Source organism: Sminthopsis crassicaudata, chromosome 4 (genome assembly GCF_048593235.1).
Source record: "Sminthopsis crassicaudata isolate SCR6 chromosome 4, ASM4859323v1, whole genome shotgun sequence".
NCBI classification, from domain to species: Eukaryota; Metazoa; Chordata; class Mammalia; order Dasyuromorphia; family Dasyuridae; genus Sminthopsis; species Sminthopsis crassicaudata.
The window spans coordinates 12,075,731-12,093,572 of record NC_133620.1 but is presented as its reverse complement, the minus strand read 5'-3'; the positions used below and the strand labels follow the sequence as shown (position 1 = coordinate 12,093,572).

The 17,842-nt window shown below is 37.9% G+C and overlaps 1 protein-coding gene across 1 annotated transcript in view; it reads left to right on the top strand.

Moving 5' to 3' along the window:
• Positions 1-13,508, top strand: part of UBE2U (ubiquitin conjugating enzyme E2 U) — a 75,119-nt gene extending 61,611 nt beyond the window's left edge. The window contains exons 9-10 of the mRNA XM_074265745.1: positions 4,710-4,813; positions 13,157-13,508. Of these exons, the coding sequence (XP_074121846.1) occupies positions 4,710-4,813; positions 13,157-13,347 (295 nt within the window). The 3' untranslated portion in view covers positions 13,348-13,508. The remainder of the gene's footprint in view (positions 1-4,709; positions 4,814-13,156) is intronic.
• The last annotated feature ends 4,334 nt before the right edge of the window (positions 13,509-17,842 follow it).

The following is a 17,842-nucleotide window of genomic DNA, read 5'->3' as shown; positions in this document are numbered from 1 at the left end:
AGCACTGCTGGGTCAAAGGGTATGCACATTTTGATAACTTTTTGGGCATAATTCCAGATTGCTTTCCAGAATGGTTGGATTCTTTCACAACTCCACCAACAATGCATCAGTGTCCCAGTTTTCCCACAGCCCCTCCAACATTCATCATTATTTGTTCCTGTCATCTTAGCCAATCTGACGGTGTGTAATGATATCTCAGAGTTGTTTTAATTTGCATTTATCTGATCAATAGTGATTTGGAACAATCTTTCATATGAGTAGAAATAGTTTTAATTTCATCATCTGAAAATTATCTGTTCATATCCTTTGACCATTTATCAATTGGAGAATGGTTTGATTTCTTATAAATTAAAGTCAATTCTCTGTATATTTTGGAGATGAGGTCTTTATCAGAACCTTTAACTGTAAAAATGTTTTCCCAATTTGTTACTTCCCTTCTAATCTTGTTTGCATTAATTTTGTTTGTGCAGAAACTTTTTAATTTGGTGTAATCAAAATTTTCTATTTTGTGATCAATAATGGTCCCTAGTTCTCCCTTGGACACAAACTCCTTCCTCCTCCATAAGTCTGAGAGGTAAACCATCCCATGTTCCTCCAATTTATTTATGATTTCATTCTTTATGCCTAAATCTTGGACCTATTTTGATCTTATCTTACTATGTGGTGTTAAATGTGGGTCCATGCCTAGTTTCTGCCATTGAATTTTCTAAAGATAATTTGTGTTGCCTTTTCCAACCCCCCTTGCAATGTTTTCATTTCCTTTCCCCATTTTTCTTCTAGCTCTCTTTTAAGATCCTTTTTAATTTCTTCTAGGAGAATCTTGTGTGATGGGGACCAATTTATATCACCTTTTGGAACTCCATCTGGAGATGATCTGCTTTTGGTGACCTCAGGGTTTAAAATCTGTTCTTCTCTTTCATCATAAAAACTATCTGTGGTCAGAGTTAGTTTTGCTTTTTTATTCATTTTTTTAAAAAATTGAAATCTGTTTTTAGGACAAGGGTGGTTGTCCAAGCTTCCTCTACAAGAGACAGCAGCTGTGCTGGGTCAGTGTTTACTGACTTTAAGTGTTGAGTGGCTATGGCTACACCCCATGAGAGTCTGGGTTTCAGGGTTCACTCTACTTTTTGCATTTATGTTGGATGTTTTATAACTTCTCTGCTGATCTACTAGTTTGCAGCCAGGGCAGAGTAGCCAACACTGCTGTAGATTCCTCCCCATAGATTCTCCATCTGTGGAACCCCATCACCCTGGGTCTGCACTGCCTATGCTCCGGGCCTGTGCTGGGCCTGCTTGTGCTTGGCCACCTCCCTCCATGCCATTATGAAATGGATTTTTTCTGGCAGTCTTCAAAATTATCTTTTGCTAGTTATTTGTTACACTCCCAATATGCATGGATTCTGCCAGTCCAGAGCTAATTCAGAGGCTGGATTTGGTAATTAGTGTGAGGGTTGTGGGAGAAGGTCAGAAAGAAATGTGTGTCTTCTTCCTCCATCTTGGCTCTAGCCCCCGCATTGACTGTTTTGCATTGTTAAAGGAACATACTCAATGGAAATTTCCTATAAGGATCAAATAGTAATTCAGTCCTCTCCCCCCTCTCAAAAAAAGAAAAGGATTGTCAAAAGACAAGAGTAGACTTCTCAAAAGAAGAAACCCAAGATATCATTTTTTTAAAAAAATTAAGAATTTAATATAGTATACTATACAAATAAATAGTATATGAATATTATATAAATAATATATTTAATATAATAATTTAAAAATAAATAATGAAATGAATAAATGATAAATAAATAAATAAATAAATAAATAAAAATAATATAATAATAAAAATACAAATGAAAACTTAAAGCTATCACCTTGCACCCATTAAACTGGCAAAAATAATAAAAGAATATAAAATTAAATGCTGACAAGGCAGTAAAGAAATAGGTAATTACATTGCTAGTAAAGCTGAAAATAACTATTAAAAAAAAAAAAAAAACCAGTATGAGGATTATAGATACATAGTAGGACAGGCAGGTGATACGGTGCCCAGAGTCAGAAAGTCTTGAATTCAAGTTTGTCCTCAAACACTTATTGGGCAAGTCACTTAACCCTGATTGCCTCAGTTTTTTAATATGTGAAATGAACTGGAAAAGAAAATGGCAAATCACTCTCGATGTAACTGAAACATGATTGAACTAAACATGGCATTATAAGAGCTACAAAACTTGATTTCTATATGACCTCATTATTTGACTATAAGGATCATTCAAAATGTCAGCATTGAGAAAATCTGTCAAAAATTCACAATAGAACTAGGTATATATTGTTCCATAATTGGTGACTGGCTAAATGAACCATGCAGAGCAACATAATAAATCATTGTTTCAATGTAAGAATTAAGACATACAAAGAACATGGAAAGTTTGTGAAGTGGTACACACAGAAGAAAATAAAATAACCATGAGATACCCAATGGAGGTAATGATTTAAATGAGATGGTAGTGACAGCAACTCATCTCAGGAAATAGAAAGAAGAAAAGGGCTTCAGAAAAGGATATGGACACACATGAGTTTTTCATTACTTGTTTGTCAAAATAAATATTCCCTTTACAATACAAAATAATAGAATGATTATCTCATATACAATGGGTTTTTTAAATTTTATGTTTGCACATGTTTGTTAGTGAGCCCATATGAACTGTTTTTACCTATTGATATGCCTATAGAAGTGAGGACTCAAAGGGGAAAACTGTCCTCTAGTACTAAAAGAAAATGTGGAGAAGAGCATAGATTGGTTCTACTGAGCCCTAGGACACAGAACCAAGAGCAGATGGTTGATATTGGAGAGATAGACTTAGACTTAATAGAAGAAAAGATTTCCTAATAATAAGCAAGCCCCTATAGTGAGATGCGCTGCCTTGGAAAGGAGAAGTAGACTTGGGTTTCCATTCAGTGGAGATCTTCATACAAAGAATGAAAAACTAGTTTTCAGTTAAGACAGAATGGGAATTGGCAAGGGAACGAGATATGTTCAGGTACTGACAGAATGGAGAAGGAAGTAGTAGATCTAGTAGAGAACTGATGATGTAGTGATGTAGTAGAGAACTGGCCTTGGAGCTAAGGTCCAAGTTCAAATTATGTACTGACATATACTTGCTCTGGTATTTTAGGCGACTCTTGGGGCTATAAGTTCCAGAAAGGTGACAGCCTTCATTGGTTGAGGGAGTTTTCTCACACCTGGAAGGAAAATAACATTGTACTGGTCCCTTTTCTCATTGGTTGAACTAGCTGACCTCTATGGATTCTGTAATTCTAGTATGACCTCACCTCTCTTTTTCTTGATAACTTTATGGATAATTCCCTTGTTTTGTTTCCCAATGATTATGTTTTTGGAAACCACATGAAAATAAGTAATGGAAATAACTGGACTTACCACTTAAGTTAGTTCAATCATAGTAGCAATAAAAATCTTCAAAACTTCATGTTCCAGGTCACTTTGTATTTTTAAAAATACTGTACATTTTCAAAAAAATATATGAGCTAGTTGGTCAAAGGATATGAACCAGCAGTTTTTAAAGGAAGAAATCCTAACTATCAATAACCATATGAAAAAAAAAAAAGTCCCACATCACTAATACTTAGAGAAATGCAAAGTAAAGCAATTCTCCCCTACCTGATATCATTGTCAATGTCAATTAAAGACAAGGGAAAATGGAATGTCAGAAGGGCTACAGGAAAAAAGGCACATGCACACTGGTGATAGAACTGAAGATGAGTTATTTTAGGAAAGATGGGAACTAAACCCCCAAAGTATTAAGCTATTCAACTGTTTTTCCATATCTTGCCTATGTTTGCATAGCTTGCCACTGGATCTAGATGGCTTTGGATGAGTAAGTGAGGCAGGTGACCTTGCACAGTTCTTACTCACCTAAACCCAATTCACTTGTATATCATGGGGTCACCTCCCTGATGTTGGGGTCCTCTTCAAGAACAAAGGACAAACAACAACTTTTAACCCAATATGTTGTTATACCTATAATAAAACATTTGTAAATGTAAAAAGATAGTTATAGTAGCTCTTTTTATAGTAACAAAAAACATTTGTAAATGTAAAAAGATATTTATAGTAGCTCTTTTATAATAACAAAAACTGGAAAGTAAGAGCTAATTCACATCAATTGATGATTGGCTAAAGAAGTTAAGCTTTATGAATATTATGGAATAATGTTATTGTGTCATCAGAAATGATGAAAGAGATGGTGTCAGAAAAACCTGGAAAGGTTTTTATGAATGGATGCAGAGGTAAGTGAGCAGAACCAGGAAAATAAATTGTTAATAATGATATTATAAAAATGAAACTTTAAGATACTTGAGAACTCTGATCAATGCAATAACCACCATGATAACCAAAGAAGCAATGATAAGCTATGTCCTACTACCCATTTTTTGATTGAGAAGTGATGTCTTAGGGTAATGAAAGATGTTTTTGTTATTTTTTTCTTAGACATGACCAATGCAGGAATTTGCTTTATTTGATTATATATTTGTTATATATATATAGTATATTTGATTGTATGTTTCTTTTTTAAATTCTGGCAATGAGGGGGAGGAGGAAAAGGAAGATTTTTCAATTAAGAAAAAATATAGTTTAATTTAAAATTGTCAAATGGACAAAAACTGATGTAGTTTAAAAGTTGGATGACTTGTTTTTCTCTTTCTAGATTCCATTCTGTCATGAATAGAATTGCTCGGGAAAATAGGTTATCTTCAAGATTAGATAGAAGCTTCATACAATCCATCAAAAATGCCCAGTACAACGCATCAGGTAAATTGAGTTCAATCTAACTTTTATATAGAGAGTTTATGGAATTAGCATGTCCAAAGACAAACTGAAAGAAAATATATTGTTTGTCCTCCTCTGGATCCTAACCAGCTTGTCAATGTTCTTCCCCAAAAGCCATACCCAAAAGTGTTCCAAGAACACAATATAATAGATGTTGTTTGACCATGGTAGAATACAGTGATACTATGAGCTTGACAATCTATCTACTGTGTTTCTCTTGCCAAAATTTAAAATGGCATCAGTTTTTTTTGGCTTCTACATAATACTTGTGTGTTTTTATTGAGTTTGCCAAAACCTTAGCTTACTTACATCTTCCTCTCACTGTTGCCACACCGTTCTTATCTTATATTAGGAAATTGATTTCTTTTTAGAAACTTCAAATGTGAAGCTTTAAAATTACTTCTAAAATCATATCTTGCGAAATTCAGCACATCATTAAACTAACTCTTGGGGCCTTGATTTTTTATTCCAATGTAATAGTAATCTTTCTTAATTGTGTATCATCTGCAAGATGATCTTCATTAAAGATATTGATGAAATATTAAACAGTCCAGGACCAAGGCAAATCCTCGAGCTGTTCTAGCAGAGTTATATTTACAAGTTAGCATTAACCTATTAACAATAGCTCTTTGGGTTTAAACATTCACATGGTTATGAATTCACATAGCCATAATACTGGAATAGCCATAAAATACCACCTGTGATTTTATTGTGCTTGGCAATTCTGAGTATTGGTATCATTAGTGCCTTCGAGAATGACCCTAAGTAGGTTGTAGTCATTTGAATTAACAAAGATAGGAGGTGCTTTGTGGAGTCCTGGATTCGTTCTGTAAAAAGATAGAAGATTTTTCTATTACCATAGAAAATCAGCAAACAGTTGTCTAATTCCTCTTTGATGGGGAGGCGCCAATCACATAACTCTTTGTTTCCGGTGATTTCTTGTAATTCTTGGGAAATTCAAGGATGCCTTCCAGATCACTGAAACACAGAATGTCCAAGTTGGAAAGGACTTCAGAGATCATCTAGTGTAGTCCATTTCTCACCAAGAATCATCTCTTGGCAAGTAGTAACTAACATATGCTTGAAGATCTTCAATGACTTTCAAAGACCTTCACTAGCCCTTGGGGTGTTCTATTTTTGACTCCAAATCCAGGGTCCTTTCCTCTGTACCATGTTAGGAAGAGTTTCTTATGAGCAAACTCAAATTTGTCTTTTTTGTAGCAACTCCATAGATCTAAGAGAAAGTAATCTCAAATGGTATCTTGTTTAACTTTCCCATACAAGTTTACAGAGGAGGAACCTGAGACCCAAGGTGATTAAGTTTAACCCTTTCATCCTATCGGAAGCTATCTCTCTTGCTTCTCCAGCATTGACTACAAGAGGAACTAGGGAGAAAAGAAAGGCCCTTAGACCAGTAAGTCCTAGGTGAGCTTGCTGCGCAAGATGCTCTGAAATGTTTCATAAGAACTCCCATGGACCAAGGAGCAGAGAAAGATATTCCATGACTCCATTTCCTAAAGCCACTGCTGCCATCTGCTGGTGGCAACAAAGCATAACCTTTTAATCATCCAGAGAAAAGGATAGAACAGAATTAGATGCAGTCTCTACTTCCGGTAGCCCCCACTCAGAGCCCCCTCTCAGACACTCCCAGTTTCTCATGAGATATGGGAGGAATTTATATGTGAGGAAATTATTATTTAATATATATACATATACATATATACACATATATGTTTTATATTTTAGATATATAAAATGCATATACATATATATATAATGTATATACATTTTATATGTAAATGTATATACATGTATATATGCATATACATATAATGTATATATTATATATGTGACATATATAATATATACATTATATTTATTGATGTATAATATGAATATTATATATTTGATATATAAAATAAATATGAATAAAATACCTATTTTATATATAATACCATATATTATAATTTATTACCTCAGAGTACTCTTGAGAAGTTGAATAACAATTCATTTTTAGAGATCCAAATGATACTTTAATTCTCCAGGACAGCCTACTTTAAGGCAATCCTATGCTGAATAATTTTGGAAATCAAATAACTGAAGATGTAACTATAGAAAAAAGTAGGGCTTGATTTGGGGCTGGATATGCATATAATAATGGACTATAATATTATCTATATATCATCTATCATATTATTATATAATAGAATATTGAGTATTCGTTAGCTATTATTTTCTGGATTTCAGCATTTGGCAAGGTATTTCATGGATTTGTTTTGTGTGTGTGTGTGTGTGTGTGTGTGTGGGTGTGCAGTAAATGCTCAGTATATTGCAGATGCAGGATTCATCCACAAGGAGTCAAAAACTGCTTGTTGCTTGGTTATGATAGTTTAGACCCAAAGAATAGATATTAAAGAGTTGATGTTGATTTGCACTATAGTGGAGCGCATTATAGATCTATACTTGTCCCTGTGCTATTCAGCTTTATATTTTAAAGTTTTTATCAATCAATTGTGAAAATAAGTATAGAAGAATTACCCATGTTTAACATATATTGGATTACTTGCCATTTGGGAAGGGGTAGGAGGAAAGGAGGGAAAAAAATTGGAATACAAGAGTGAATGCTGAAAAGTATCTATGCATATATTTTGAATATACAAAGCATTAATAGTTATAATAATAAAAGAAAAAGAAAGAAAGAAAAAGAAATGATTTGAATAAAGGCATAGATCAGTCAATCAATAGGTCAATATTGTGCTGAAGTGCTTATTAAGCACTTACTATGCGCTCAGCAGTGTGTTAAACTCTGTGATATAAAAAAAGGCAAAAGGCAGACATTGCCATTGAGGAACTCACAATCTAATGCCACATTTAGCATGCTTATCCAATTTTAAGATGACACAATGCTAGAAGATGTAGCTAAGACATTGCACGACACTGTCAGAATCCAAAAAAAGTCTTGCCTCGTTAGTACATTGGGCCAATTTAACAGGTTGCAATTAAATAGATATTAATGTATTTTGAATAGGAGTCATATAAAAGTTTTAGATTTTATGTATTTGGAGGATGGAATCAAGAAGTGAGTGATAAAGAAAATAAGGAGGAAAAAGGACTGATTTCAAATATTTCAGGAAAAAGAGAACCAAACACCTTGAACATAAACAAATAAAGCAACAAGAAAAGTAATAACATAAGGAAATATGGCCTGAAAATCTAACAGATAAGTTCAGGCATCTACAAATGAATATAGCAAAATGGAGGAAAATGAACCACAGAGGACTCTATACTCTGTGGATTTTAAGATATGAAATCACAACACACTGTCTTTGTGTGGTTTAAAAGATAAATGCGAATTGTGAAAATAGAAAGCATGTTCTGCTCAGGAAAAAAAAAAATAGAGCAGAATAGGGAAAAAAAATGAATCTGCAATCACCACAGAAACAAAAGAGAGAACAATTGGTTGGTCATGCAAATGCCCAGAAGTGAAAGACAGTTTAGAAGAGGAGGGAAAAAAATACAAAACAAAATATTAAAAGATAATATGCTCATTATACAAACTGAACTCAAAACCAGGATGTGTAGAGGCAACCTAAGGATCATAGATCTCTCATAAAGATATCACAGGACAAACACACACACACACACACACACACACACACACACCATATAGAGAGACAAGAACTGCCCAGAATTTCTAAACATAGAAAATACAATTCTAATTGAAAAACTTCACATCTCTCCTCCAGAAAAATCCCAAGGCTGCAAATTCTAAAACACATAGTAATTTAAAATTCTATTTAGAAACAAGTTCTGCAAGCCATTAGAAAGAACTTCAAATACAAAGGAAAGGAATCCAACGCGATTTTGTATCCATTGACAAAAGGAAGAGGTAATGAAAAACCATGTGCTGAAGACCAATGGAAATGAGGATGCTCATAGGCTAGGAAGAAATATCCTATAAGTCTGAGCTTAACAGTGAGGAAAAAGATGGACATCCTATGATAAAGAAGGGTTTGGATTGTTTTTAACATGAATTGGGAGATTATTTGTTTTTCAAACACCCCAAACAACAGAAATACAAGAGGAGTGAATAAATGTGATAATCAAGGAGAATAACAGAGTAACAACAGAAAGACCAGTAAGAAATTTTTTTCCAAATGTACATAAGGTGATAGAGGTAAAAGCAGAAATTTGGTAAAGATAACAGTGTAAGAGGTAGATAGAGGGAGCATAATGGACAGAGCCTGGTGACACTCTGTAGGTGAATCAAGGCTATAAGATAGATGATATACAAGATCTCTTTCATCCATGAGATTTTGTGATTCTCCAACACCAACTAAAGCTCTCAAAGTCCAAAGGGCTCAGTTGTTCTAGGGCTGGAAGGGACTTTGGAGGCCAGCTATTCCAAACTCCTCATTTTGCACATGAGGACACAGTTCTAAAAAGTGCGGTTGTACAAAGTTGGTATTCAAACTCATGTTCTGGTTTTCTAATTTGGCTACTTTTCCTGCTGAAAGGTAGAATAAGAATGGATAAAAGAGATGCACATCTCTGGCCTCAGACACTAGCTGTGCAGCCCTAGGCAAGTCAGTCAACCCCAATTGCCAGTAAAAAACAAAAACAAAAACAAAAACAAAAACAAAAACAAAAACAAAAACAAAAACAAAACACATGAATGTTGATTACAGTGATTCCACAGAGAAGTTTACCTGATAGAAATATCATATCAGGAAACCAAAGCAACCTAAAAATTGCTTTAATCAGCATATACTTGCTTACTTGCCTAGTGAAGAAAAATGACTTCCCCAAGGCAATGATGACTTAAAACATTGACTCTTTTGCAAAAATCTAAGGAATAAATATTATAGAAAACCCAAAATGTGTCATAAAACCGAAAAGAACAGGGAGGGGAAAACCAGCTTACAGAGAGTTTGATAAGAGCCCCATTTACATATTGGATTGGAGAGAAGACAACAGACAGACAAAAGGAACAGATACATGCACCGATTTTTAAAAAAATGAATTCTTCCTCATTGAGGATGTGGAGTGCTCCCGCCTGGATTCCAACATCACAGTCATGGATATGTTGCTAGTGGAGATGTGCTTATGATGGTGGCAGACCTCATTCAGTAGAAGAGAGATTGCTGGACCTAGAATTAGGAAGAACTGAATTGAAATCCCAACATTCACTGGCAGTGTGCCTTATGAAGAGCTGGCTCAATTTGACATGGAATACATGTATTGTGAAAGAAATACCACCATACATCATACAACACCCACAACTTAAGGGGAATCTTAGCAACTTCACATAAACTTGCGAGGATGATCCAAACTTTGCAAGCTTGGGCAAAAAAAGCTTGAAAATACATTGAGCAGCAAGGTCACATGATTGTGAAAGCGCAAAGCTTGAATCTAAGCCATCCTCAGTTTACTAAGGGCGTTCTCATTCATTCATTCTCCAAAAATATTCAATGTACAACTAAATAAAAGAGCAATTCAGGTGAAGATGATGAAGATTCATGAGTTTCATAAATGACAATTATTCTCCATTGGAACCTCCCACTAGCTCCACACTCGCACAGCTTCTTGGCTTTTTTTGGTAAGTACTATGAACTGAATACTGCCTTTTAAAAAAAGTTTGCCTTTTAAAAATGTGTATTTGAAAAATATTAAACAAGTATTCATTTTCACTGATGGTAATTTACTAATGATATTGTCATTCATTTACTATCCAAAAATATTTTATGTGCAACTGAGTAAAAGAAAGAATGTAGGTGATTTAGTACAAAAGTCTGTGATTCTGTCGTTATATCTTTCCAATAGATAAGTTCTCAGGAGTTGCATGAGACCCATAGAGCTAGAGTCAGTGAGAACTGAAGCTGGAGCTGCTTTATTTTAAACCCAACACTCACTCCAGTCCACTTGGATGCAGCCCTCTAGGGCTGTCATTATCTGGCCCTGATCTGAAGGATGCACACTCCTTCAGCAAAGGACAATTTTATTTTGTCATTGCTTTCCAAATGTCAAGAAAGCTTAGTGAGAGATATAAGTGACCAAAGACATTGCAGGGCATCTGAGGATGAAATTGGAAGGATAAAAAAACCTAAGAAAAGATGAAACAGATATTGTATATTTCTCAAATAAAAAACCAATCATTTTTACCACCAAGGACAATGGAGTCACAATTCCTGGATTCAAATAGCATTGTGATCCTTGATGTGCTCATAGAAATGGTGGAAATAGCACCTAAGAAAGCAAAGATGAGCAAAGCAACTGGATTAGATGAGGAGTACATGGAAAAGGTGTGGGGCACAATTAGGACACTATCAACGGATATGTCCTTGATGTATTTAAAGTAGAGCAGGATTCTGCAATCATGAAAACTATTTTGGATACTATTAATGCCAAAAAATAGTGGTTGAAAGATAATCAACAACTAATAAAAAGTCTACCATACATTCATCCTGGACTCTCTACCAGGCCTTCTTCAATGCTAAGCTCAGATCAAAGGACTACATCTGGGATCTCAGTACCTCTCCAATCCCCCTTCTTCATTCTCTGAACTTATGTTGGTGTATAATCTATAATTGCACCGATTGGTCTGTTCATTCTTACTATGAGGTTGAAATGACCAGATTTCTTGTGAAATCATTATTTATTGTTGTCTTTTGGGGGAGGGAGGGAGGGAGGCAAGGAAGGAGAGAGGGAGGAAGGAAAGATAGGAAGGAGGGAGGGAGGGAGAGAGAGAAGGAGGGAGAGAGAGAGGAAGAGAGGAGGGGAGAGAGAGACAGAGAGAGAGAGAGAGAGAGACAGAGAGACAGAGAGAGACAGAGACAGAGAGAGAGAGAGACAGACAGAGAGACAGAGAGAGAGAGACAGAGAGAGAGACAGAGACAGAGAGACAGAGAGAGAGAGAGACAGACAGAGACAGAGAGAGAGAGACAGAGAGAGACAGAGACAGAGAGAGAGAGACAGAGAGAGAGACAGAGAGAGAGAGAGAGAGAGAGAGAGAGAGAGAGAGAGAGAGAGAGAGAGAGAGAAGTGTATCACATTATACTAAAGGTAGCTAGATTGGCCACTAAATAAAGCCTGGAGTCAGGAAGACATGTTCAAACCCTGAACAGTTACCTAACCTCTGTCTGCCTCAGTTTCTTTAACTATAAAATAGAATCATAACACCTTCTTTCCAGAGTTTACATTGTTGTTGTGAGTTTACATTGAGACACTTGTAATTTGTACATTTTAAAGGCTATATAATGAGATTGGGAGTTGAGTGTGTCAAGCGCTCAGTGGAACATTTACTAACCCTTGTAACCCCTATGCATAATCAAGTACAAACTAATTCCTGCATTGACTATGTCCAACAATTTTGTCTCATTCTGCTCCTTGACTCTTATCTCTTGGGTGAGGAGGGGAGTAGCTTGTTTTCTTAAGAGTCTCCTGGAACTGGGTCTGCTCACTCTATTAATTGGAGTGTTTTAGTTCTCAAAGTTGTTTGACTTTACTATGCTTTTATGGGAGAAATAGTTCTACTGATTCTGCTCGCTTTATTCTGCCTCAGTTCATGTAAGTTTTCCTAGGTTCCTCTGAAACTCTTCCTTTATCATTTTTTTTGAATAGCACAATTGTATTCCATTACATATCACTGGGAATGCTATAAATATTTTTGAAATTTTAGGTCAGAATTTAAAGGGTTACAGTCTAAAAAAGGAAAAACGATAGTGCGAGACATCACAACTCATCAATCGGTCCCTTATCTCTTGGAGTCATCAAGCAATGAAAGAAATCAATAACATACATATTTATTTTTTAAAACATATTTTTTCCAATTGCATGTAAAAAATTTAACATTCATTTTTCAAAGTTTCAAGTTCCAAAATCCTCCCCCCACATTGAGAAGGCAAGCAACAAGAAATCAATAAAATATTTATTTAAAAATAAAAGGTATAGGAAATATGAACTTCTGTTCCCAAACACTGCTAGAGTTTGATCAGATTATTAAAAAGTGTTCTTACAAAATTCTCAGAAACAGCAGAATGCAATCAGTGGGCCCAATTGGACCTGAGGGATCTGTGTTCAAATCCTTACCTTGGTACTTAGCTTTCTTAATTCTGTGCACATGCCATAACCTCTCTGAATCTCAGCTCCCTTATCTGCAACATGGTGGTAACCATCCTTGCACTGCCCACCTCACAAAGTTCTGTTATGAAGTGTCCATTGGTGTAAACTAACGCTCTTTGGAAATGTGCATTGTTACCGTACCAAAAGCCCAAAGTATTTCTTTCCTTAACATTTCTATTCTATTTGAATTTATCTTCCTTCTAGAGACAAATATGAATTTTATGGATTTGGAAAGTAAAGATGAAGATGATTCCAAAAGCTGGAATAGCAAAGGGAAGAAGAAGAAAAATACAAGTTCCAAAGAAAGTGATGATATGGATGAGGCCTGGGAAAATGAAGTGGAGAATCTGGTAGCTTGGACTAACAAACTCAATGCAACTACACTGGAAGACTGAGCTTCCCATTCGAGGCTAAGAAGGAACTCTTGTCTACCTTCCCTTGGATCAGGAGTCTTTGTGAAGCTGGTCCTGCTGGTTCCAGTCCTTTTGAAATCCACTTCTCAACCTGCTGAACAGCAGGGTTAAAATATAGATCTAACTCATTTGGAAACATAAAACAGAGTTGGTTGAATAGTGATTGCTTCAGTGTTCTGAAGAATTGTCGAGAAATAGAACTTTTACTGGTTTCGTCCATAGCAAATGGTTGAAATCGCAGGTTCATTTAACTGGGGGGCTGAAGAGAGCTAGGGACCCCACTCTGTGTGGAGGGAGATGAGGGGAATTGAGATGAGCCACATTTACAACTATCACAATGGTCACACCACCAGGCCAGAGCAGTCAGTCCTTGAGCATGAGGGGATTGGAGATCCAAAGCTGGAAGGGACCAGAGAGGCCTTTACTCTCATTCTCCCCTTTCCCAGATGGCGAAACTGAGGCCCAGGATAAGTGACTTTACCCAGAGTCTAACAGCTTCTGCCAAGGGATTAAAACTCAGGATCTGGACTACAAAGTCAGGACCTTTCCTGTGCCACATTGTCTCCCACCAATTCAATCCACATTAAGCACCTACTACCTGGCCAGGCAGTGTGATTAGTCCTGGGGGTGCAGTTTAAAAGGAGCAATAGTCCCTGCCTTCAAGGAGGTTACAATCTAAGGGGAGAAGGTAGTGAGAGGGGAGGGAGGGCCCACAGGGGCATCTTGTGGAGCTTCTTGCAGAGCTGAACCCAGCAAAGCAGCAGATGCAGGCGGAGGGAGCCCAGAGGTCAGTTTCTGCCCTCCATAAAGGAAGGTTTTGGGGGGAGTTTGGTACCCCGCCCTTCAGCCCTCCAATCAGAGCTAACAGCCAAAGGGATGAGCTCATACCGGGAGGAGCATCATGGTTAATGGAACTGAACATGTGGGTAGGGCGGAAGGTGTGAGGCAGGTCCTTACTCTACCCAGGACAGCTCAAATGTTCAGTGCAGGTGGGCTGGTTTCCTAATCCCAAAGTGGGGAGAGGAGGGCAAACGGGTGGGTGGGGGGGAGATGGAAGAAAAAAGCAGGCAACCCAAACAGACCTGGTCAAGCTATGTAATACTGAATTCTCCCATTTCTCTACACTTAGGCATCCGGGCTGTCTAAGGGGGGAAACTCCCATCAAATTTTCTCAGAACCAAACATCCTCGGAGGAGGTTTAGAGCTTGGGAGTGTCTTGGATTCCGTTTAACTCAGTCCCCTCATTTTTCACACAAGGAAACCAAAAATTGGCTTTCCTTCAGGGAATAAATAGAAATCCTATATGCTCAGCCCCCAATTCCCTGCCCACTCTGACACGGGCTGACCAGTGCCCTCTCCAGCAAATCACCGCAGCTCTCGGGGCATCCCTTTCTGCCTGTGAAAGATGGAGGGTCTGGCTGCCCGCCCTCCAGTCACTCAGGGGGCAAACTTGGACTCACCCCAGACTCTTCCCTCACCCAGGTCTAATCAGCTACGGTATTCTACTGATAAATCTCCACAATATTTCTTTTTCTGTCCCATTTTCTTTATTCACACAGCCACCCCTGTTAGTCCAGTGATTTGCTGCCTCTGTATTATTGTAGTAGGTCCCTGATTGCTCTCTTCCTCCTCCTTTCTCCTCTCAATGATATCCACAACTGACAAATTGATTGTCCCGGGAGCCATGCCATTCCCTTGTTCAGGAAGCTTCAGTGGCTCCCTATAACCCCTCTATCCTCCCTCTCTGATATTTAAAACCTTTCCTAGTCTGGTCTACCCTTTCTAAAGGATCACCCACCACAGCCCCTCCTGGTTTCAGCCAAATTGGCTCCTGGCTGCTCTCACTGCAGACATTGCCCTTTGACACATTTATATGTTGCCTCTTAAAAACAATAAAAACCCTGTTCTAAGCTGGGAGAACCCCCTTTACTTTGGGCTTTAATTGCATTAGTTTCTTCATTCCTCTTTGGACTGTGTTTCGGTCTCTCCAGACTTCTTTCTCCCCACCCTCCTCCTCCTGGAAGATGTCTTTGTTCCTGGGCCCTGTCCTCTGGTCGCTCAGTGCCACTGTGCGCCCTGCCTTGGAGACTGCTAGCTGCTTAGCAAATGCTATCATTTCTGAAGTTCTGCAAGTTCTCGTCCTGAGGTCTGTGCAGCTATTCCCACCAGATTTCAGTAGCTGTTCGATATCGTTGACTTCTATTTTTCCTTCTCCGGGGTCTCAGTCCTCTGCGTGCTTTGCTATATTATGTACTTTGGAACATTTCGATGCCTTCTGGGAATGGGTCCCATTGCCGGACGGCCAAAGTGTCTTGGACAAAAGGGATTAAGAGCTCTTTCTGTAAGACCATAAGCTGAGCAGATGTGGATCGGATCTGGTAGAGAGAATTCCTCACCAGAGATTTCCCACACCCAGGAAATCACAGGTCCAGTGGCAAATGAAAACAGACAGATAAAATGAAATAAAACTAAAATTAAAATCTCTTCAGAAACCATTGTCCTCTAGATGGAGCTCTGTGGTTACGTGAAAAGCATGGACACCTTTCACCCCATAGAGGTATTTTTCTCAAAGGCTGGCCAGGCCCAAGCCATGTTCCCCTCTTTTTATTGGCCCACAATGGCTCGGTAAGTTTTTATGGGAGTCTGGGCACTTTTCCTCTGCCAGAAAAATGTTTATTCAGCACTAGCGAAGGTTCACTCACCAGGACAGGGCCAATAGTTTACCAATTATGCTGTTGATAAAAATCAAAGGTTTGGGAAAAGCTGGAGGGTCAACTAGTCCATACCACTGCCTCCGGGGAGGACCACACAGGCATAGCCAGGGAGATGGGAGGCTCTAGCCTCTTTTTTTTAAGACTTCCAGACATGAGCGTAAATACCAAGAAAGCAGCCCCTAATTTAGACCAGGGATTGCTTTACACATCTTAGAAGCTAACTTCACCTCCCTTTCTTCCCCTGGGGGTATAGTAGAAAAGAGAGGTTTCCCAGGCTTCTCTCCTCTGTAAATAAGGCTGGTATTCAAAGAAACACAAAGGCAACAGGCCCAGACCTTCCCTTGCTATTGTAGATCAGTTTATTTCAAATTTAGAAAAAGGTAGAGGAGAAATAGAAAAGTTATTCTTTAAGACTTCAGCTTCCCAGCTTCCCTCATTAAAATACGAGTTCCCAGCTCTTCTTAAAGGGTTATCTTCCTGTCTTTTCCCCCATTCGAACTGGAGCTCTTCAACTTGGAACTAGGTTCAAAGGGCCATCAAACTGTCTATACAACTTTGATCCAGTAGCTTCTCTACTGGGCTTGTATCTCAAAGAGATCAAAAAAGGGAAAAGGAGCCACGTGTGCAAAAATGTTTGTGGCAGCCCTTTTGGTAGTGGCAAGGAACTGGAAACTGAATGGATGCTCATCAGTTGGGGAATGGCTGAATAAATTGTGGCATATGAATGTTATGGAATAGTATTGTCCTGTAAGAAATGACCAGCAGGATGAAGACAGAGAGGCCTAGAGAGACTGACATGAACTGACGCTGATTGAAATGAGCAGAACTAGGAGATCATTGTACACGACAACAAGAAGATTATGTGATGATCAACTCTTTCCAACAATGAGATGATTGAAGCCAGTTCCAATGATCTTATATGAAGAGAACCGCCTATGCCCAGAGAGAGGACCATGGGAACTGAGTGTGGATCACAACATAGCATTCTCACTCTTTTTGTTGTTGTTCAGTTGCATTTTGCTGCCTTTCTTACTCATTTTCTCTCCTTTTTGATCTGATTTTTCTTGTGCAGCATGCTAAATGTGGAAATATGTTTAGAAGAATTGCACATGTGTAACCTATATTGGATTACTTGACATCTAGAAGAGGGGAAAGGATGGAAGGGAGGGAGAACAGTTTGCAATGCAAGGTTTTGCAAGAGTGGATGTTGAAAACTATGTTTGCATGGATTTTGAAAAAGAAAAAAAAAAGGATTATTGCTCTTTAGAGGTATGGACTGCCTTGCTTGTAACTCTGTTCCTTCTGCCTACTGCACAGAAAACCCTTAATAGATTGTTTCTTTCTCTGTCTCTGGACCAGTAAGTATATTTTTTGCCAATTGATAGAGAACAACCATCTCTGCTTGTCCATACCAGGCAACTCTTGTCCATGGCTTTTTATAAAGTGTTTTGGTCATGAGTTTATAAATTTAGAACTGTATGAGACCCTGGAGGTCATTGAGTCCAACCTGCTTGTATTATGGATGAAGGGGCTGAGGACCATTAGGTTTGTATCTTGGCTATAGTCCCACAAACATTAAGCAGTGGAGACAATAGTTCAAATCCTACTCTTTATGACTCCAGCTCCAACTCATTTTAGCCACCATACTATGCTGCTTTTCAAATCTTTTTGATTCCCAGCATTCAGAGGGGATTAAAGTAGCCATGATGGGAAAGGCTGAGCAATTATGTTATAACCAAATGCCAATGCTCTAAACCTGTGGG